The sequence below is a fragment of the Arvicola amphibius genome, chromosome 9 (assembly GCF_903992535.2).
Source record: "Arvicola amphibius chromosome 9, mArvAmp1.2, whole genome shotgun sequence".
NCBI classification, from domain to species: Eukaryota; Metazoa; Chordata; class Mammalia; order Rodentia; family Cricetidae; genus Arvicola; species Arvicola amphibius.
The window spans coordinates 8,303,188-8,327,450 of NC_052055.2; the positions used below are offsets into that span (position 1 = coordinate 8,303,188).

General features: G+C 39.9%; 1 protein-coding gene across 3 annotated transcripts in view; it reads right to left on the reverse strand.

Moving 5' to 3' along the window:
- Rspo2 (R-spondin 2) overlaps positions 1-24,004 on the reverse strand; it is a 135,332-nt gene extending 111,328 nt beyond the window's left edge. For 2 of the 3 annotated variants that reach the window (XM_038342957.1, XM_038342956.1), the window contains exon 1: positions 23,911-24,004. In XM_038342957.1, coding sequence (XP_038198885.1) covers positions 23,911-24,004 — 94 coding nt within the window. Of the gene's footprint in view, positions 1-23,889 lie in introns of all 3 variants that reach the window. The other variant, XM_038342955.1, reaches the window with a different exon arrangement.
- Between the last annotated feature and the right edge of the window lie 259 nt (positions 24,005-24,263).

Below are 24,263 nucleotides of genomic sequence, written 5' to 3' on the forward strand. Positions count from 1 at the left end.
TGGTTGCATATATTAGGAATGGGTTCAAAATGCAAACAAACATGAATTCCTTTCTCCTTTTATTATATGACACGATATATTTAAGATCAGCGAGATATTTTATTCACTCTATAAATACCAAGTACTTACAAGTACCACAAATTCAGGGCACCGAGGCAGAGAAGCAATACAAGGTTACTGAAATTGTGCTGTTCATTTATTCTAGACATCAAATGACAGTCATCTTGCCTGTATATGTTATCTTGGCATATGGTTCTTAAACACTATTTTTTCCTCCATTGTCATAAGTGAGTTGAAGGGGAAACATGAAGGATTTGCTAACTGCAGACTGTATCCAAACAGAGACAGAGTCAAGTTCTAGGATGTATGTATGTATGTGTGTGTATGTATGTATGTTGTATGTATGTATGTGTGTATCCACATACATGGTTGGAATTAAATTGTGTAATACAAAACATAGCTACCTAACTATTCTCTTCCTTTGGCTTTGCCATTCCTATACAAGGAAGTGAAGAATATTTGTGTCAGATCAACATAAGTAAGTATGTAACAAAACATGAAATATCTCCTAGAGGCCAAAAAACAGAAGAGGTATATAGTTCAATGTGAAAGTCCTAGCTCTATTCCAGACAATGCAAATTAAGGCAGTTTCTACCCAAATAAGGCTCGCCCACACATGTTTCAGAGTATGGAAACCATTTGTTAATGAGCAGTCATAATTTAGGACTATGGCTTTATGAAAAGAAAACGTTTGTACATTTGCAGAACGGCATAATAAGATTTCACAAATGCAAAGATAAAATGTGCTATCATTTATCTTGGATTATAATATCTGGAATTTGATTGCCTCGCGAAACATCCAAATCAAGAACGATTATAGATTTCTCTCTCACCACATACACCATGAAGCGTTTAAACCAATACTTCTGTTACACTTTTTAAAAGATTGGAAAGGAAGAAAATTGTCTATGTGGTGTCAGACGGAGCACTAGGATGGGGACACAGATGAGGCAAAGTGGAGAACTAAAGAGCTAAGACTCACAGTCAAGACAGCCAGTGAGAAGTTTTTAAGGGAAACAATTTGGAAAAGGGCAGACGTATACTATCTGGCCAGATCAGTGTTCAGATTAAAATCGGGTTCCATGAGCCACAATCATTGTCTACAGAGCATGCCTTCAGTAACTGTTCCTGCACCCCTAATCCTGACCATTATTCTGGTCACACCCAGTATACCGACACAGTCCTGCCGAAATACACAGAAAATGTACACGAATTAACTATTCTATGAAATTCCTCTCCCCGCAACAGGTAAAGACAATCCATTGTATAGTTCGGGGGGGGGGGGGCGCGGGTGGACTGTTGCATGAAATACTTAGCTTTTACCTAGCCATCAAAGCAAATCTTACTTACGAAGATAATAATAATAATAATAATAATAATAATAATAATAATAATAATAAAATAGTTGATTCCAATTATCTAAGAAAAGAGAGTTACAGTTCAAAAAGAGTAAAGGGTGAGGCAAAGATGAAGACAAGGCCACCATGATTCACAAGCTGACAGGAGCATCATGAAACCAGAATGGTTCTCTATGGTGGGTGCCATGCTCAACCTTCATGGGGGGTGGGGGGATTGGTCCTGCCTCAACTTAATGTGCCAGACTTTGTTGACTCCCCATGAGAGTCAACAAACCTACTGGGAGGAGTGGATAGGGAGTGGGCTGGGAGGCAGGCAATGGGGAGAGGGTAGAACTGGGGTTGGAATGTAAAATGAAAAAAAATTTAAAAAGACTTAAAACAGAAAAAAAAAGCAGTGGTCAGTAGGGCTGGGTGAGTACTGCTGTCTCCTTCCCAGCAGTGACAGTAATTGAGCATCACCGATCTCTTGTACATCATTCACACTATGAAGTACTAGAGAGCAATGTGACCAGAAACACAACTCAAGACTTCAATCTTATTATAAATATTTAATTGACCCTCAAAATTGATCTCACATCAGAATCCAGGTCATGTTCATTGCAGGGAACTTTGGGAAATTTGTGGTTTATTGTTTTGCCAACAAAGGTATAACCCCCACACATGCTCTTCTCTCTCTCTCTCTCTCTCTCTCTCTCTCTCTCTCTCTCTCTCTCTCTCTCTCTCTCTCTCTCCCCAAACACACACGCCCTCCCCACACACGCCCTCCCCACACACGCCCTCCCCACACACGCCCTCCCCACACACGCCCTCCCCACACACGCTCTTTAATTTACCAACAAAGGTACAGCCCCCCATACCTGCTCTTCAAACACATTTATTTCCACCTAACATTCTTTCTTATCTAAGTTTGATGACAAAGTAGAAAAGAGGTTTGTACACTGTTGGGCCACTCAGTGATGACAGGGTCCACTCAAGGTTGGGGCAAGTTAACGGATTAACACAGTAAGATTTTTCATTCTTTAAAGGACTTGTTTTTTCAGATTCTTCATTTTGCAGAAAATCAGAAACAAAACACACTATGTGTCTATTGTCAAGAAGCACCGTGAACACTCTTGAAATGTTATCTGTCTAGTCCTTGTTACCTTAAGCAAGTAGGTGCTATGAACATCCATTTAACAGGCAGGGAAAACTAAGGCCTAGGGACTGGGCAACTCTCAGAATTTGCTGCTTTGGTCTTGAGGGCTATCCATCCAGTGCCTTGCCTCCTGTGATATACTTCGTAAAATTTGTGAAGAAGAAAATCACAAGGAGCTTTTCTAGCAATGGCAAGGGGCGTGGAGCCAGCCCATCCATGCCTCCTCACTCTGTGTCATACAAACAGGACAAGAACAGGAAAACTCTAACTAGAAATGAGAGAAAGTGAGAAAGCCACAACAAAATTACAGAAACAAATCTATGCCAGGAAAATAAATATGTTAAAAATTATGTGTTTGTTTCTTAAATTTTCACCATTGAAGATATTCGTTTTCATTTACCTGGAATTTTGGCCTCCCAAAACAAAATGCTTTAGTGACAAATAACTTAGGCCTTACTGTCCCCATTTCCAACACCGACATTTAGGAAGGACACGCAAAGCTCTTTCCACCCTCCCACCCCACGCTCAAATTACTTTTCAGCAGTTTTTTTCTATCGTGCACATAACTCCTTGATCTCTGGGAAGACATGAGAAAACTCCCTGGCCTGTCTCCACTACAGTTAATAAATACTGGAAAAGAATTATCACCCTCCAAATTACTTATTTTAAATATTGTTATTATCTGTTGCTTTTTCAAATATTCTTTCCACAGCCCCAGAAGAGCCATCCAATGGAAATGAGATGCTTTTTAGTTACAAGTCCACAGATGCTGCAATAAATTCCTTCGTAAGATTTTGGACCTGATGGGGTTACTAATAGGGGGTTATAATAAAATTTACCTGAAAAAAAGTTTATGCAAGAGTGAAACACATCCCATTGAAAGATTTCAAAGACAAGTCTATATACCTTAAGTTCACCTACTAAATGCTTAATAATCAGTATAGGCAGATGGGGCAAATGGGGCAAGATGCTAATCATTTATTCTAGACTACATGTATGTGGGTATTTATTTTGTTTCCAACCTATATTTATTGTTATTTCTAGTTTAACAAAAATGGAAAGTGAAAGAGGTTTCTCCTTTACCATCTGAAGGAGAAAGGTAACTTTAACACAAACTCCATTTGTAATGAAAAAGCAAGAAAATTAAGTCGTAAACAAAAATAACCAAGTCTCTGGGAATAACTACTGCTTCTACCAAGTCAAAGCTGAACAGTACCTGGCAACCTGTCTGCATCTCACTGGCCTTCTCGGCACTGAGCAGAGAACCAAGCATGCTTTAAGGCAAGACCAGGAAGAACAATAAGTTATCTAAGTTCATCCAGAGCAAAAGAGTCCTAAATTCACTAAAACTGGCTTGAACTTTCCGATTTCTTCCTGGGAGAGAAATAACAGTAATTGCAACAGTATCAGACCTCCAATACACCAGAAGAAAAGAATCAATTATAAAAAATTATATTAAAAATCAGCTCTCTGTTAAGCATGTGCACAAGACTGTACAAAGCGGCCTGAAGCATAAGCGGTATCTTCACCAGTCCCCCCAATATCTTCACCAGTTTCTCTATTTCTCCTTCTACCACCACCATGTTTGATGAAGAAAAAGAAAAACTACTAAAAATGTAAACAAGGGAAGGATTAAATCTGAATATTAAGATGAAATTTCATTGCTATAGAATAGTCTAAACAGCATGCCACTGAAGGTCACCAAGTTGAGACTGAGAATGGTAAAGAGAATTGGAAGGAAGAGGGTGAGGTCTAAATTAAGACTGTAAATTTAGCACAATTATAACAGAGATGTGTGGCTTCATCAGCAGGAATGGGGGTGGCACAAAGACAATGATTTTTTTTTATCCAAGTTGGCTGCTTCTTATTGAGGGTCCTAAGAGATGTTAAATGATTTAGAGAAAGTATTGAAAACGGTTTGTTTTCCAAACACCTTGTCTTAATTAGGGTTTTTTATTTCTGTGGCAAGATGGCATAACCATGGTGACTCTTCCAAAGGAAACATTTAATTGTGGTTGCTTTCAGCTTCCACCATTTTTTTTTTTTTTTTTTGGTTTTTCGAGACAGGGTTTCCCTGTAGTTTCTAGAGCCTGTCCTGGAGCTAGCTCTTGTAGACCAGGCTGGCCTCGAACTCAGAGATCTGCCTGCCTCTGCCTCCCGAGTGCTGGGATTAAAGGCGTGCGCCACCACCGCCCGGCCTCCACCATTTTTTCCTAAAGAACCAGTACAATGTATGGAAAACCACTGGCAGTAAAACCAAGAGCCTCACATCCACAGTTTGATGGTAAAGGGCATGGCTGAGCCAAGATGCCTAGAATGAACCTCTACCTCCGCCATTGCCAACTCTGTGACCCTGGAAAATACCATTCAGTCACTGGTGCCTTTGATGCTGCATCTGTAAAGTGGGAGGAAATAAAGTCTGTCAAGAGGGTTTCGGATGACTGAATAATATATAGCCTTAACTATGTTTCAGGGGGCTGAAGAATAAGTCAGCGGTGGAAAACTTGTCTAGCACACCTGAGGCTCCGAGTTCAATCCCCAGCATCACTGACCAAGAGAGAATGCAACAAGAAAGTATGTTTGGCACACATTAAGTGGTCAATATAAATGTAAACACTGTAATATATCATTGTATCCATTCTGTCAATGGTATGTAGGAACAAAATGTAGAAAAACTCATAGGATATTTATTCATCATAGCAGCATTTTAAATAAACACTTCAGTGTTTTAAAGTTTTCAGTATTAAAGCTAGAAAGATGACTCAGGGTTTAAGACCCTGAGTCTTGTTCTTCCACAGAACCAGTCCCAGGTTCTAAGCACATCAGGCCCTGTGATCATTCACATGGCCCTGCAACTCCAGCTCCAGGGGAATCTGACGCCTTCTTCTGGCCTCTGAAGGCACCTGTGCTCATATACAAACACACCCACACACACACATAATTAAAATTAAATCTTACAGCCTGCTACTACACAGAGAGGACCAAGTGGTAGGCTGCTCCAAAACCCCTAAGACACAGACAGCAACAGTCCAGAGCAGACCAGGAATAGTTCCCAAGACACAGACGGCCACTGCAAGGATTGGACCATTGGACCAAGATGCAAAGACACTGCCAGCATCAACTGAAAGAAGAGATAAATAGGAGCCAATGCAAGAATTCATCGAACAAACTAAAAAGCAACATGGTAACACCAGAACAGATTGATCATAAACAGGAGGACTTGATCATCCTAACCCAGAAGAGGCAGAAGAAAATGATTTTAAGCGTAACTTTACGAAGATGATGGAGACCTTTAAAGAGGAAATGAAAGACTCCCTTAAAGAAATGGAGGGAAAGACAAGCAAAAAACTGGAAGAAATTAATAAATCTCTCAAGAAACCAAAAAGAAAAGCAAGAAAAAACAACAGGTGAAGCAAACAGTTCAAGACTTGAAGTCTGAAATAGAGGCAATGAAGAAAACACAAACCGAGAAAATTCTGGATATGGAAAATCTGGGTAAACAAACGGGATCTACAGAGGAAAGCATAAACAAAAGAATACAAGAGATGGAAGAGAGATCTCAAGGGTTGAAGATACAAAACATCCAGGAAATCTGGGACACCATGAGAAGATCAAACCTAAGAATAATAGGGGTAGAAAAAGAAGAAATCCAACTCAAAGAAACAAAAAATATATTCAACAAAATCATAGAAAAAAACTTTCCCAACATAAAGGATAGCCCTATGAAGGTAAAATTAAATCTTAAAATACAATTTTCAGCATTAGAAGTTCAAAAGAAAATAGATTTTAAAATTTCATGATCAGTATTCCATTGTGCAGCCATTCAAATTGTTAGAATAGTTAAGAACACGTGTCTGTGATACTTTTTCTGAATTTTATACTTCTGCCAGAGAAGGAAAAAAACTGGATGAAAAATCTAAAATGTTAATAGTGATCATTGCCTTAGTAGAAGGATTATGATAGTTTTGTTGTGGTGATGTATCTATTTGCCTCTTAGTAATTAATGAATTTGGGAGTCATACTCATTTTAGAAAGTACGTTTTAAAAAGCCAAGTATAAAAAACTTATCATTTGATCTCAAGACCAAACACCTAAACATGTTGCCAAATGGAAGGTTTATTGCAAAACAATTTCCTGAATCCAAATTATTTTAAAAGGGAGGCATGAGTGGCTCAAATCTTTAGAATCAGTTATTAAATGTCCTTTATCTGTTTTACTTCAAAAATACTGTACGGGTTAAAGAAAATAATTTATTCTTTCTTTTAATAAATTAATATGTACACATTCCTAATTTAATTTTCTGCTTCACCATATAAACAGTTTCTTTAGTTTGTCATACTTTTTCTCTGTTAAAAATACTACACAGCCTAGAATGTAGCTCAGTAATGTGGGCCTCTCTAGAAATCTGAGGCCCTGGGTTCAATTCCCAGCAACGTTTTTCAAAGTGTTGTTGCAGTTGTACTATGCTGTACTATGGGCATAAACAAAATGTTCTATGAAAGTACATTATGGACGATAAAATGATACCAGCAGTTTGGTTATTTCTCTGGAAACAGGGTTCTTATGACCAACATACAGTTAAATTTTTGCAGTATGTACTCAAAATTAATAAAAGCTTCCTTTACCTAATCTTCTCAATAGTTTGAGAAAATCTGGATTTAACTGTTAGATAGGAAAACTATTATAAATTCTATACCAGTGCTGACATGAGTTATTATAATAGTAGTGAGTTCAGGTTTTAGCCAGATAAAGATTTCTATAATCAGAAAGAACTAGCTGCAACTATAAACTAGAAAAGAACTATATTTTTAACAATTTGTCTATCAATCACTAAAGACAAAATCATAAGCACCTTTCTCTATATGACTACAAGGTAAAGTATCATGCAGAAAATCTACCATGGGGGAGCTACAGGCACAATTTCTAAGTGGCTAGCTGCCACGTGAGTCAGCTTTAAGGAAACTAACTTCTATCAGGTGGCATTGTTTGTATTCATGTAGTTGATCTCCAAGACATTCCTTCTCTTCTCTCTGAACCTTCGTCCAGGTGTTTAAGTTGCACCAAACAGGGTTTTTTTTTGGGGGGGGGGAGGTTATCATCATCATCATCATTCAATGAACCTCAAAGTACACCTGGATGAATGAAGCAGCTGCTTGTTCACTTAGAGGCTTCTCTGAAAGCTGTTAACAATAAACATCATGAGAAGATGGCTAATAGAATTCAGGTTTGCAGAAGGCTAGCATTTCACCCCTGTGAGCACAACATCTATTCTGAAATTGTTCTACAGCTACTGTTCCAGGAGACGGAAGCTGCCAGAAGATGTGACTTTCTGCCTCTGGCGAGCAGTACCCTGACACACACGAAAGCATTTGATGTTCCTGTTGCGAAGTCAACCTGCTGCCTTGATTCACACAGATCAACTCATGCTGTGAAAACCTAGTAGCTAATGGGGAACTAGGGCTTGATTTTGTTTTATTTGGGTTTTGTTAGATTGTCTCTTTTGCTTACTCTTGCTAGGGAATCTCTTTCACAATAAAATATCTATGGCTGAAGGAAACAGTTTTAGTAGAATTTCAGTTAATACATGTAGAAAGAATCATTTAAAGCCACACTATTTTGCAACCTTTAATGAAATGGATGACTCAGACACAGATCATCAATAGAAGAAAAGCATTCGACGAAAGGTTAAGGAGAACCCGACAATGAAGGGATCAAGCTGGTACCACAAGACCCCATTTCTTCATCTTTGTATTACAAGACATGTGTGCTATGCCCTCTGGTGTAAGGCATCATGAAGCTCACAGAAACCCCTGTGATGTGTCCTAGCCAGAACAGTAAACCTGTATCTACTCGAGGCTTCTGAAAAAAAGTCTTTCAGTTGGCCAAAACTGTAGAAGATAAAGGAAGAAGTTAAATGAATCACACAGAGAAGTGGACAAAAGCCAAAGGCTAAACATTCTATAGAAACACACACACACACACACACACACACACACACACACACACACGAGGGGCAAAGAAATGCTATCCTAGAATACAGAAACCTTGAAGAAGTATGACACACATATGGAAATCTTACAGGTAAATGGATTAACATGAATAATAATGGTCTAGTTTGCTTTCTGCTTCTGTTATAAACATCATGACCAAAAGCAGGTCAGGGAAGAAAGTGACTTATTTTATCTTACAATTGCCACATTACAATTCACCACTGAGGGATGTCAGGGCAGAAATCTTCAAGAAGTAACTGTAGGGACCACCAAGGAGCACTGCCTATTGGCCTGCTCCTTCTAGCTGGCTCAAACAGCTGTTTTATATAGCCCGGGTCCACCTGCCCAAGAATGTACTACCACGGTGAGCTAGGGCCCCTTACAACAACTAGCAATCAAGAAAATGATTCTCAGGCTGGAGAGATGACTCAGCAGTTAAGAGCATTGCCTGTTCTTCCAAAGGTCCTTAGTTCAATTCCCAGCAACTGCATGGTGGCTCACAGCCATCTGTAATGAGGTCTGGTGCCCTCTTCTGGCCTTCATGCATACACGCAGACAGAATATTGTATACATAATAAACAAATAAATAATTTTTTAAAAAAGAAAATGATTCTCCATGTGCCCATAAGTTAATCTAATGGAGATAATTCAACGGATGGTCCCTCTTCTCAGGTTTGTCAAATTGATAATCAAGATTAACCATCAGAATTGACGGGCATTAACATAACAAATTACTCAAAAGAATCTTTCGGGAAATTCAACCAAATGAATGAGTGGGTAGTAGGTTTTCTTTACTGTTGATTCGTGCATGCCAGCTATACAAAGAGAACTGAGACATTTGAGGTAATATATTATTATGGTTAATAACAGGCATTGTCAAGGAATAACTAATTTTAGGTACCTGAATAGCATTACATTCTGGCAAAAATATGTTCATGTTTACAAGAAATGCATTCAGAGGCATACAGCATAAGATAATATTAACCTGGTATTTGCTTCATAGCATTTCAACAAACAAAAATAAAATGGCAGAACATTAAGTATAGAAAATTCTCCACTGTTTAATTTTCACAATAGACATGAAGATTTGTATACTACTCTACCCCTCTTCCTTGCTGTGCACTTAAAAAAGTGTACAGAAACTTAAGAACAAGGCCTATAAACAACACCACCAATGGGCTCACTAATGTCGATGTGGTAAATCTCTAAAGGTCCCACCCTTAGATGAGGAGCTACACAGAACCTAATGGCTGCCCAAAGAGGGAGAATCCGTCTTCTTCAGGATCAAGTCTCCTGATTGCTTACTGAATCACAAGTGGTCTGTCTGCCCCCAAACAAATACACATAAGGCAACATTAGATAAACTCAGTGGGCTGCATTTATATACATGCACACATACATGCTAATGAAGAAGAGGTCAGCAACTGAAGCAAGAATAAAGAGGACAGAGAAGTTGCAGGGAGGAAGGGAAGGGTGGAAATGGGGTAAAATAGAGTATTCATGTCTAACATTCTCAAAGCAATCAGGTAGCTACACAAGAAATATGTATACATAGCATATAAATAGGAATGGCCCACGTGTTTCCTAATGCCAATGGCAGATATTGCTCATCATCACAGGGACCAAATGATACCTCTAACACCACAGACTATGACAGCAGGCCATCTGGATGTTGCTATAATGTCCCCTAAAAGGTACTCACAGCTCTTAGAGGACAGTGAGCTTCAGGGGAACAGCTGAACCCAATATTCAGCTACCTGAAAAGGGATAAGCAATGAGAAGGAAAATCAATGTGTGGATTTAGTCTACCAAGGACTGAGTGAGTGAATCTTTAGATTCATGGAGTTAACTAAGACTTCACAAACAGAGAGGAACTAGAGATTGCACATTCCAAATACTAACGTGCACGGACTCTCTCTAAAGCATCCCATCCCCAAGGTCACTGTTGCCCAAGTCCATGAACTGCCATTAGGATCACTCTTGCTTCATGTGGAATACACCTGACTTCTATCACTGCTACTTCTCCTCAGTGATGCTACTTGTTATTGTTATCACCACACGATGATATCTGTTCTATGGGGCTGTTATGAAAATAAAGTAGGGTTTAAGGACTATAGGTTTTGATACAGTCAGTATGTTATGTGTAATACTGTGTACTCCAAAACTATACCTCATTCCCAGAACCTGTGATTGTGACCTAATTTGGAAACAAGGTTTTCATATTTGCAAATAACATAAAAGTAAGATGAATGCTAATATAGAATAACTGGTGTTCTTTATCTGTCATTAGTTTGTTGTAAGATATTTTGTCATATGGTAATCTGAGGCTAAGTCAAACATTAAGGAGGTTCAATGTGGTATCAAAAACCTATTATCTCAACACTAGCCAGGTTGAAGCAGGAAAATCAGGAATCTGAGGTCGGATGGGGCTGTATAGTAAGACTCTTTCTTTAAAATAAAACTAATATCCATTGTCTCCAACCCCCTATTTCTCCACAATTAGTTCTTTACCCTTAAAAAGTAAAAATGTTGTGTTCTGTAGTTAAGATTTCAGTCAATCCATCCCGTCCTTCCCAGTCACTGCTTGGTTTCTACAATCAGTCACCCAACATAGTAAATGTCCTATTCTGCTTCACGTTCTACAAAACAAAATGTGCTTTACATTCAGTGTGTCTTTGATGGACTCTCGAAGAAAGCATTGCTTCAAACAAGGATGAAAACAGAGACCTCCACTGTGCCAGAGGTTTCTCGCCAATCCCTTCTTTACTAAATCCGACATGTGATTGCAGTAAGTAGCCAAAGGGGATGCACGAGGATGTACCCATACTTCTTTCTCCAAACAGGTTTTTAAATCCATTATGCTGCTTCAAAATGGGTGCAAATCAATGTTTTTCAAGTATTTATCTTCTACTCTAGTTACTTCATTACACAAAACAATATTTATAGGGTACCAACTTATTGGCTACAGTTGGACTTCTTCAAAAACTGATGGCATTGACATATAAGAACTGATAAACATGGCTCCTCTCTTAGGAGTTCTGACCAACCATCAATATGCATTACTCATTACTGAAGACCAAACTGATATCGTAGGCGTTTGATGAATGCTCTAAGAAGCAATTTTGTTTCATGTTTTTTGTTTAGAATGGCAAGATGCTCATCATCTGAATTCAGTCATCAGCAAGAATTAATATGTAATTAATATGTAATATGTAAGTAGCTATTAGGTGTCACATGTATTCAGTTGTTCATATTCTGACTTATCCTGGCTGAATGATCCTCAAACATCCTGCATTGGGCAAATACCTACACGGCACTCCCATAAGGCTCCCTGTTTCTTAGAAAAAGCAAATTCTAAAGTCAAGGTTTTTAAGATCTCTTTAATTAATGGATAGTTTTATAAATTTCAGCATTTCTCTTCCTCTTTATGAAATATTTTAATTTTATGTTAATTCAAAAAAGGAAAACACATCAAAATCACATTCTCCTTCTACTTGAAGAGCCTCACTCTCTGGAGATTGCAGTGATATTTTGTATGTGTTTTAACAAAGCTTACCTAAAGATCAGAGTGCAGAGCTAAGCCACAACAGGCCAGGGAGTGGTGGCCCACACCTTTAATCCCAACACTCCGGAGACAGCGGCAGAGGGATTTCTGTTAGTTCAAGGCAACCCAGGGCTACACGGGATTAAAAGGAAATCAGAGCTTGCACAGAGGTGATCCCAGCACTTGTGATCCTAAACCTTCAATCCCAGCACTAGGGAGGTGGATACAGGAGCGATATGTCTGGGCAGAGAGAGGAACATAAGGCAGGAGGAGACAGAAGCTCAGCGCAGTCTGAGGAGCAGTGAGGTCTGAGGATAAAGTCAGAGGAGGCATCTGAGAACAGGATCGCCCCTTTGGTTTGAGCATTGGTAGAGGTAAAAGAACTCTGTAGTGGCTGGGCGCTCTGCTTCTCTGAGCCTTCAGCTTTCAGCCCGATAACTGACTCCGAGGTTTTATTATTAGACTACCTGTCCCCATCCCCCATTTCCTCAAACCTTTCTTTCTGAATTCAACCAAACCTGAGGTGGGATGCACAGAAGCCTGTAGAACAGCACTGAAATCAGTTCAAGTCAGAGGCATGTTGAGTCACCCTTAGCTACAGAAGACAAATGCTCTGACTTCTGCATAAAGGAGAAAGTGAATCCCATGGAAGTCCCAAGTCAGGCATCTCATCTGCAAGGAGTAGTTGTCAAGCTTTCTCACCATTTTCAGATAGCACCTTAAAGGAAGAGGAAAAGATCTTTCCTAATTGGCAGGATGCATTCGCGAGTCATGCTGACTACGGCACGACTTCCTGTCAGTAGAGGCCAAGCATGCTTCCCCAACTCAACAATACACTAATCTCAACCAGGCCACTGAAGGTGCCTTGGGAAATGACCAGTGACTACAGGCACCAGTGGGTTTGTTGTTGTTGGTTTTTCCTACTTAGTTGGTCCCCTGACCCCAGCAAAGCTTCTCCACCATGCTATGCTGGAGAAGGTGGGTAGCAACGTTCATGTGTAAGGAAGAATAGTTCTACTTCCTTGACACCATTAGGTAGGGATCAAAATCCTCAGAGAAACAGAAAACGTGAGCGAGTTTGTTCATTCGATTCTTCTAACTTTCATCTGTTTTCTACCACCCTCTCATTCATAGCCCAGAACTAACACCCAAGAGCCCCCCTCCAAGCCTGACCCTTAAGCCTATGTAGACATACAAAGAGCATACATGCACATACAAAGATAATTATGTAAGAAAGAAAGCACCTTTACAACATCAAAAATGTGCCAAAAGTTAGCTTTAATTTTCATAAATTACTTTTTTGTCTATAGGACACATATAAAAATATCAATGACTAAGATTATTCTACTTTATACCACTTAGATATGGGCACCTGGGAGCCCTAATTGAAATTCTCCCCCTTTTAACGGGGCCTTGAGCAAACATCTCTCTGACAGGGTGAGATAGTCAAAGACCACCAGTGGAGTGATCATGGAATAGCTGAGAACAGAGTTATCTCAAAGGGAGATATCTTGGAGGGTGCATACAGATGGGTCATTTGATCATAAGATATATACTGCACTATATCCAATTCATCCTCATGGAGAGAGAAGGACGGATTGAACATCCCAATGGGGCAAAGCAAAAATGAGTGGGGGTTAACTGCGCAGGGTAACATTGACATAGCACAAACCCCTCTACATTAAAATCTAGCTGGGAACACCAGGAAGGTGTGTTGATCACATATGAGGAGAATAATGAAGTAACAAGATTTTTAAACCCTGAGATGCATTGTATTAGACAAGATAGTGAAAGTATACTTTCTGATAAAGGTAAATTTTATATTTTCAAGATGATATAACCACTGTAAGCATTAAAATATGAGGGGTACGTGTGCATGTGTAGTGACGGATGCAGCTATAAAGATTAAAGAGAAATGTGAATTTGGAGTTATGTAATTTCAAACTTCATCAACAACTTAAACTTTTAAGTATGCACTTTAATGGAAAACATCTAAATAATATTTTTAAATTGAAATTTTTCTAAGAGAGTGTAGAAGTTGGTGTTTAATTGCAAACTAGGACAATTTCTAACTTCAATATCCACATCCCAAGCACTAAAACTGTAAGGTTAGCTTGGGCTGCCTTCCTGGAGAGAAGATGAGAAGCCAAAACCAAAAGGACTTGGGACAAGTTAAAGCTTTGGGTCCTCATTGCTTTGGTCTTCTATCTAATGACATCACAATAATCACAGTATCAGAGGAGAAGCTGAGCAGGGCTGCCAAGGCATCAAATAGGTATAAATCCCCTACAGGAATTTAAGAACAAAGCAGGAAAAGAATGCGAAGTGTGCCCTCTATTGGTCTATACATTTTAATTGCTGAGGTGGTTGATTCACAAGCTGTATTTCCGTGGCAACAGGTAAGGGACAAAAGCCATTGTGCTACAAAACTCATTTAATGTGTTGACACAAAAGCTAGGATCTAGCATAACTGCCCCATTTCAGAATGCAGGCATACTGAATCCTGGCTCTAAGCATTCCATACACTGATAGCCTGATGCATCTAGTCATAATGTAACTGGTGCTCAATACCATTGGCTGAAAATTACGAGATTTGCATCACTATATCTGTCCCTCTGTAGACAAAAATGGATAGGTAAATATAATCCTTGTTACTGAGATGAAATTAGATCATTTGAGGTTTTAACAAAATCCCTTCTATTCAGTATGTTTTATAAGCTCTTTAGATTTATGTAAAATTATCAACTATCATTTTTTCAGTCCAAATATGATGGTTTTAATGTCACTTCCTCAGGAAGGAACAACCAACCATCTTCAGTTTGGCCTTTTCCATATCAGAAGCTGACACAAGCCAGTGGAGCAACCAGCACACAAATTAACATCTCTGCAGAGCTTTAAAAAAAAATGTAGAAACTGATAGCAGCCTAGGTATTTCATATCCATGGAATAGAACTGGGTCTTTAATGAGGTACTGTTTCTTGTCTCTCTGTAGACAGGTGAAGGAGATGCTTGGAAGAGCTGAGCTCTTTTAAGGAGGGCTTTTCCACCGACAACACTTAATGTGGCATTATGATAGGTGCAGCCCTAGTGAAGAGTTGAAACCCCACAGGAAGCTTTTACAAGAAGTAAAAGCTTCTAGAAAAGAAAACATGCATCATATTGAAGCAGCCATTAGATACTATGTTCATTAAGAAAGTTTCTCCACTAGGCAATTAATCAACATTTCTTAAACTATGAAAGGAAAGAGTTGAAGCCTGGACCACTTGGACACTTTCGGGAAAGGTCAAGATCTAGATTGTTCTCCCTGCCCCCCAAAAGATACAAATTTCTTTTAATTTCAGGAAGCATACAAGCTTTTGCCCCTTTCTCAAAGTACAAATTAACCACCTCTGCTCAATGGAAATTAGCTCAGCAAGAAAACTTGTCTTAGATAAGTATTCCTTTTTATCAATATATCATAAAAATGGAATGGCTTCAGGTAAATTATTAATGTTTTCCTCAAATGACAAGTTAAGAAAAGCTACCTCTAATGGGCTTCACTATATGTTAGAGTAAAAAAGTAGAAATATGTTGATAAGTTTATCTACTCTTTATTGGTTATTCAGATTATAATGTATGCATATCAATAAAATACATGCCACCACGAATACATGTATATAGAGAAATGCAAGCATGAATATGTGTATATACTCATAGTCACATGTTCTGGCTCTAGTATCAGAAATAATAAGTTGCTATAATTCATATACTGGAATGGTAAAAACATACTAATTATGCAAATTTTTACTACAACATAATTATGGTTCCTTAGCTTCCACTTATTTAATGTCATTTCTTTATTGATTGGTATTTTTAGCACATATTTCTATAAAGACATACCATATCGTGTGTGGAGAGATGAAGATTAATTCAGAAAGGTTAGAAGGTTCGGTTCTACTCATGTTCTTCTTGACTTACCAGCTTTAAAACTCACATACTATCTTACTAAGCAGCTCCTCTTCCTTGTCTGGCAAGCCCCACCTCCACACAGCAACAAAATGCCAGGACTGAAAGGTATTACCTAATCCAACTCTACCTAGCCTCTTCACATATCTGGAAGAACCTGACTTCATACACACATGAGCACACCTGCTTTTCTCAGAGCTATGATTTCATGAATGTATTATATCCATGTCACAAGTATAAAAGTAATGGTTAAATGTTTTTTGCACTGATTTATCTATATTTTTAGTATAAAAGTCTTTTAAACATATCTTTCATTTAAATTTTTCCTTGATGATTTATTCATTCACATGAATAAATTACACAGGGTATACAAGTCCATTATCGCCCTTTCTCTAAAAGAAGTGATTTTAGAAATGCAGGCATGCCTGTCCCAGAGATTTCCTTACGCTGTCCCCTAGTCAAAAGCTACTTAGGAAAGTCTATCATTTAAGTGGTAGGCAGGTGCTGGCGTACTGTGAATTTCTGATTCTTACAACACGTGATGGCTGAGAATGCTTAGACGTTCACAATAAATAATGAAACTACAGCCGGCAGTTAAGCATTCGAACTTCAATTATGTGTGGAACACTGTATTAAAATTTTAAGTGACCAAAAGTTCCTAATACCAGACAATGAAATCTATTTGATATCTATTTGTTTAATGGCAGTTTATACAGAGAAAACTCTGCTGGGTACAGCAAGGATTGTCAAGATGGCAATACCATAATGCTGATCAAAAGAAGCTCAAAATGGGATAACACCCACAGCAAAATAAGGAAGAAAATAAGAACCATTTAGGATTAGCATGGAAAGCTAAGAAATTAAACAGGAATAACGTTACTGGGCCTCAGGAAAGGCAAGCAGGTAATTCCATGAAGGCATCCCAGAAGCAATGGCATTTTAACTGGGTAACCCAACACACCCCACAATACAAGTGAAGTGACTTGATACAATTTAACTATGTGGTGTTTGCAGGGCTGGGAGGAGGCTGGGAGACACTGACTACTGTGTGGGAGAGGCTGACATTGACTCTGTGGGTAAGACAGAGGCTGGAGTGTTTGGGGTTTATGAGCAAAGAATATGAGCAGATATGTGGCTGAAGATGCCACACACGCTCTCATTCAAAGGGACGGCATATGGAAGACAGAGATGTTAGATAAGGAGACTATAAGGTCCAAGATAGGGAATGTTTGGACATAAAAAATATACCTGTTAAACACAAATATATCTAAGGCACACTCTACAACAGCGGTTCTCATCCTGTGAGTTGTAACCTATCAGGGGTCAAATGGCCCTTATAACCACAGGGGTCTACTAAGCCCATTGGAAAACACAGATATTTACATTCCTATTCATAACAGTAGCAAGATTACAGTCATGAAGTAGCAGTGAAAATAAGTTTACGCTTTGTGGGGGAGGGTCACCAGAAAATAAGGAATTGTTCTAAAGCATCGTTTAAATGGTTGTAGCATTAGGAAGGCTGAAACCCACTGCTCTAAAATAAAGGACAGCTTCAACTATATTGAACTAATGGACATTTTAGAAGGCAACAGAAATATTAAAACAAGAGCAAGGCTCACAGTCTCGACACACAGAAAGCCCATCAGTGGAAACCAGGAACCTAAGTAAAGGCACATATATATCCAGGGGGAGCCATGAGAAGGAAATAAGTTGTCGAGCTTGAGTTTACATAAAACATCTATCCAAGTATTACTAGTTGTTGGGAAGTCGGACTGTGATGTAATCTGAGGCTCAAAATGAAAACTTGAGAGGTTGAAGGCTGCTTTTGGAAGTAAGACTTGAGGGAACAGGAATGGAAAGGAAATGGGGAGAGTAAAGGCAAATAATATTGAGTTCTACCAGCTGTGAATAAGAACCGACAAATAAAAATGGAGAGAAAACTAGAGCCAAAACCTACGTTATGATATCACTAGGTAGAGGGAGAAACCCTCCTCAAAGGGAAAAAAAGGATATCTCCTGAGGGATGAGTAATGGAGGATCAAAATGATGTCACCAGGAAAGTACAGAGTATGAATGGCCATCAAGAAAACTCTTTCCAGGCTGGTGAGTACTGGCTGCGCTTCCAGAGGACCAGGGTTCAGTTCCCAGCAACCACACGGCAGCTCACAACTGTACATAGCTCATTCTCAGGGCATCTGCATCCCTGGTCTCCAGGAATCAGGCACAAACTGCATATGTAGCGCACAAGCACACTGTAGGCAAAACACCCACACAGATGCATAAACTTCTCAAAGTAACTTTCTCATCAACCGCTTTGCTGTTTACCTAAAGCTACCATGAAAGCCAAGCCTAATCATCTGGAACAGAAAATCCTCTCAGGAAAAGGATGGAGTGGAAGCCAGATTGTAACCACCTGCCAAGGGAAGGAAGCCCACAAGATTACTAAGTCCAACAAGGAAGAGGCAAGGGAAGGACGGGCCACCGGACAGTGATGTGATGCGGAGGTGTGGGACCAGAGAAAGCGAAGGAATACATGGGACACAAAGACAAGGGGCCACTCTCTGAGAAGCAGGTTGCTAGCAAGGCAGGAAGGGATGGGAAAGGCCAATGGGAGGGGTCAAACATGAACAAAGTGTGATGACATATATGTGTGGAGAGATAATTATCAACAAAGCCCGTTACTGAGCGTGTTAACTAAAGAATAATTTAAAACAAAACTTGGGGTTCACAGCACTGCAGCCTACCTAAAGAATCCATCAGAGAGAAAGGTCCCACAGGAGAGAAGAGAGGAGAGACAGGCCTTGGAGGAAATTAATACCCTCCTCTCATTGCTCTACCACAATACTGAGCTTTACATCTTAAGGGGAAAATGAAAGGCAAAAAAACATAGGTTAAAAAAAATTTAGTTCTGGAAGTACAATCTCCATTATCAAATCTTTTCTATTGTACTCTCTCCACATATATATATATATATATATATATATATATATATATATATATACATACCTTCATTATATATGCATATATACCTTCATTATGATACATGCATATACATATATTCTCTATGCATTTTAGTAACATAATTAGCATCTTGTACATTTGCTCTAGCTGAAAATATAATATTGTCTTCCCTGAGTGATTAATCCTTAATTTGCTATTGATAATGAGAGGATGGGATAATGACCCTAATGACATCTTGAAAAGTACCAAAAAAAACTTCATTATCATCCCAAAGTTTACCAGTTCTTTTCAGCAGAGTGTTGACCAAGTATTATGTGAAAGATTAGTTTGTCATCTGTTTCCTGGACTTGTGGGGCATGAGTGAATATATCTAGAAAAGGGGTGGGATTTAAAGGTAGTCAGTTGAAATAAAAGAAACAAAAAGATAAGAAGCCTGGATTATCTATGAACTGACCAGTTCCTGAATAAATCAAGAGGTAGTTTTGCATTAAGGAATTAGAAGTGTCATTTCCAACTTGTGACTGCTGCAAATGTTGGATGCTACTCACAGCTGGTTTTCAGAGCACAGAGAGTAAGCCAGAATTACATGGAAGGCTGGGAGAACATCACCTATTCTGAATCCCCTCCAAGTGTCAGTGGCAAAGAAGATGCCCGTGTGAGCACAGCAATCTTCTGACCGCCTTGTACTGGTGAAAACACTGGCCAGAAAACTGATGCAATCGTGCTGGAAGCAAAAGCAGCCAATGGGGAAAAAAAGAGTGAAGAAAAGAAAGAGCCTGTTTGCGTTGCAAGTTAAACATCACATCAACTTTTCTGAACTACTTCGGAGCTTTGGAAAGCAAGCAAGCACATGAAATGTGTTTTGAAGCTTTTAAATGTAGGTTAATACGCTCCATGTGCTAGCTTGTATTTTGAAAGGCTACTAGAAGAAATAAGCCATTATTAAAAAGTACTTATGGAAAACAAATACCTCCAAATCTCTTCATTAAATTATAAATGACAAACTAATTAATTTATCTCTACACAGTTAAGGAGAAAGTGTTTATCTTTCTTCTCCAACCTCAGCTGCCAGAAACACAACACTCTGTGATAAACACTTCATCTCTGTAGAAGAAACCAAATGTAATTTTGTGAACACAAGACATTAAGGACGAAAAAAACTGGAAGCTTCTGAGAGAATAAGCTACAAGCAACAGCACTTGGAGTCGTCCACCAGCAACACCAGTTACAGGTCCCTACGCCTGGCTGCTTGCAAAAGCTTTGAGATCTTTCCTAGGCTCGTCCCCGACTTTGCTACCACCACTTGGATCCACAGAGTGGAAGTGGTAGGAGTTGCCACCGCCTTCCAAGGCCATAATAAAGTTATATTTTATACTTTCAGTCATTTGGCTCCAAATGTGACTTACAATCACTCCATAAAGTAAATAAATAAAACTAAGGAACCCCGTTTAAGAATAGAAATGAATGACAAGACCCCAAGGCAGATGCAGACAGCGATGACTAAAGGCAGCTAGTGGGGTCTACATACTGCGTGAAGAGGGAGGCACGGGCTGGCGAGTGTGGACACTTGCCAGGCAGACCAAACATGGGCTGTCAATCAGCCTGCCCACATATCGGAACGTGTGTCCCTTCTACATAGATTTACATTCTCAGCACTGTGTTTGTGCCTAATTAATAGCATTATTTCAGCTGGGCCCTATCAGTGATCATCAAATGCATCAAATGTATAAAACAAAGGGAAGAAAATCCAGCAGCAGTCTATGATGCTCTTCATGGGACAAAGTCTTGCCCCCACGTTGACAAAGTCGATATTTTATTTTCTCAATCCTTTGGATATTTTTGAAATAAAACATAGGGCGAAAAGATACATTTGCTCTCCGTTTCAGCCTGGATGCAATTGATTTTAACTGACTAAATGATCTGATCTCTGCCAAGGATTTTATTTCATTAAGAAAATGATATTAAGGAGCATCTGAGATCATGGAGCAGACTAAACATAATGCCAAAGGAGTTCTGAGAATGTGCCACAGTGAAGGTTTGATTATTTGCAGATGGGCTACAGAAAAGAAAAAGAAAGAAAGGAAAAAAGAAAACTCGGGTCCCAGGGGCAAGCCTAACCAACCCTGGTACCATGGCTGCCTGCATCACAGCACAAAGCCAAGGAAATAGCTCCTCCTTTATGCCACAACGCCTTTTTCTTTAAAGTAGTAATCACTTTTTTCCCCTAGAAGGTAATATTTAACTGCCACTATGCAAAACAAAGGGACAGGGGGAAATGTTGGTACCACAATGGGCTCTAGCATGTCAACTGTCACTCCTGAAACGATCTGGCTGGTAGTCAGGCATTCACAGAAAAAAAAAAAAAGAAAAAAACTAATTTAAATCAATCTCCTTTGGAAAAGGCAGTTGTTTGGTATGCACGACAATTGGTGTAGGATCAATCAGTGGGCATGAGATCAATTAAAACCAGCTTAAGTTTGGGAAGAGGGGCTAGTCATACAACTTGAGTTACATCTCTATTCGTTTCAATATTCTCACAATACAGGCCTTAAGCTTCCTTGCGGGGCAGAAAGGCTACTATGACCCTGCACTGTCTAGCCGGCCCTGTAAGTAGTTCCACTTTTAATTAAAAACACAGTACACCCTTTGTTGGCACAGATAGTATGGTCACTTAAAAAAAAAACTGTAGTTATTTTAGGCATAAACTTGGGATTCAGGAAGAGACATCTGTTGAGGGAGAGAAGAAAGCCAGAGATTATATTTCGATGGGCATTTTTCAAACAGCCATCCTGATCGACATGCACTCGAAAGCCTTCAGACTTGTGAAATGACAGGCTTGATTTGGCACAAATTACTGTTGCACACTTTCTAATTCGGTTTTTTAATGTCAGAGTTTGGGACTGTAGACAGCAACGGCTACAAGTGATTTTGCTAAAGCAAGCTCTGAAAAAGAAAATAGGTTCTAATTCCAATACCCAAGAAGAAAAGTACAGGCAGAGAGCCAAGGAGATGGCCCTATAGGAGAAATAAAAGCATGCAGTATCACTTCTGGCCGCAGGAGTGCTACAATGCCATTCTCCACCAAGCAACATCTCTGCATTTAAGTTCTCAGACAATGTGCTTAACTCTTTGCCACTCAGCCACAGGGGCCAGCAGTGGGAATCAGAACTCCACTGCTGAATTAGTAAGTCCTGTAATAATCAAGAATGTACCAAGGAGCTTTAGATACTTCTGTATGTGGCAAACTTGATGCACTCTGGTGTTTCCAATGAAATTGATTACAATTCCAGTTTTTTAACAGTGAGGGTGGCTTCTCCAAACACTTTGGAAGACAGTATAATAAAAACTCGCCAACTCTGCCAAATAATGCCTGGAAATATAATAATGGCACGGAGAAAAGAGCCCATTGGAAGGGGTGAGCTGGAGAACCACTTTCCAAAGACAGAAAGCTCTTACAGCCTTTGGAGAGGACTTTCTCTCTTTATGCTTCTATATGCAGTAATCTCTGAAAATAAGAAATATTTTACAAGTGTCATAAATGAAGTTGATAAAGGTATGGGCTTGAGTATGTGTGTCCTTTTTAATAAGCCAGAGATACATAGCAACAATTAAAAACACTGGTTCCTGAATCATCATCATCATCATCATCATCATCATCAGTGACCCACAGCTTTGCTCTGACACAGGCCAAGCTCTTCAGTTGATAGGAGCAGCTTAACGCCTCTCAAACTGTCAATAATAGTGATGATAATATTATAAATGTCTTCAAAACTAGCTACAGGGCCAGAGTCCTTAACTCGCCAGAAATGGAGACGTTTATAGCCTGGAAAAACAAAACCAAGGTCTCCAAACCATGACAAATTCTAACTGCGCAAAAGACCAAGCTGGTAGTCAGAGGCAACTGACTCTTCTCAGGTGCTAACAAAAGGCTGTTGTACGAGAACTCTACGCTGGTACTTCATCGTTATGCCTGCGTGGTTTATGTTCAAGTCCCTCCAGAAGACTGCGTTGTGGCTGGCTACACATGCTCTAAAATGCCTTTGCCTCAGCCACCGCCCCCCAGAAGGACTGGAAGACAGAAGTACAGAAATACGAGCACTCTAAAGTCGGATTCTCTGCAATCTTTCTGTAGGCTTTCATCTGCCTTCACCCCTCATACAAGTGATGGAGAAGTGAGCATTTAGAAAGTCTCAAGTGAATTTCATTGAGGATAAAAACCCTTCTCCGAAATAGCCGCTTTGAGAAAGCAAACAAACTGGGCAACATGGGTCTATTTTTGAAAACATTCACGCTGCAGGGGAGAACTCCAGGAGAAAGCCAGTGCAGGAGTTGCTACTTAATTCACTAAGTTCCCATCTCTTCTCAGGTTCCAGAAAAAGAGAACAGTGTTGCTCTTTTTTTCTTAGCAACTCAGGTTCTACCAAGAAACTTGACCATTCCTTCCCAACACCGCCGCCCCCGCCCCAAACACACACCCCCACACTAGACCACGTCTAAAGCTATCTTGGGCAGGATTTAGGGCGCACGTGGGTCGGGAAATTAAAGACTCTTGCACTTCGAGGAAGAGGATTAAAAAGACAAAAGAAGAAAAATGGATGTCACATAAGAAATATGATCCAAAGAAGAGTTCAAGAGAGATGGCACAGACTGTGGACCACATGATGAATCCCTGAGCGCTTGCGGGAGAAAAGCCCAACTCACCGGGCTCCCAGCTCTTCTCTCTGAGTCTCACCGCGCCTACTAGGGGCAGAAGAAAGCCTTCTGCGGAGCACTGAGACCCTGAGAGTGGGCAGTTGTAGCCCACACAAGAATCGAGGTCCCCATATTTGAGGTCCCAAAAGCCTAGGTGTGAATGAACACTCCTGACACTCCCACCTACTTAGGAACCCCATGCACTTTCAGCCGAGAGCGACCCACCTCGTTTATTGCGTCTCCATCGGTTGCCTTGGCACTGGCTGTAATCCATACAGTTCAGAATGATGAGGGCAAAAGAGAAGAGGCGAAAACGCATCTGGACGGTCGGGCTGGGGAGAGACGCCTCTCAAAGTCGAGGAAACGCGGGGCTCCAGCGAGGAGACAGTGCGGGTTGCGCTCCTTAGGGAGGACTCGAGACAGATGCCAGGGCCCTGTAGCTGCAATGATCAGTTGGGCTCGCTGAGCATCTCTCCCTCCGCCGTGAACCTGGGAAACGGGGAAAGAGAAGCAGGGTGGGTGGGAGATCGAGAGAACCCAGAGGAGGTACCGGCACCTTCGCGCCTCTTGGTTTAAAG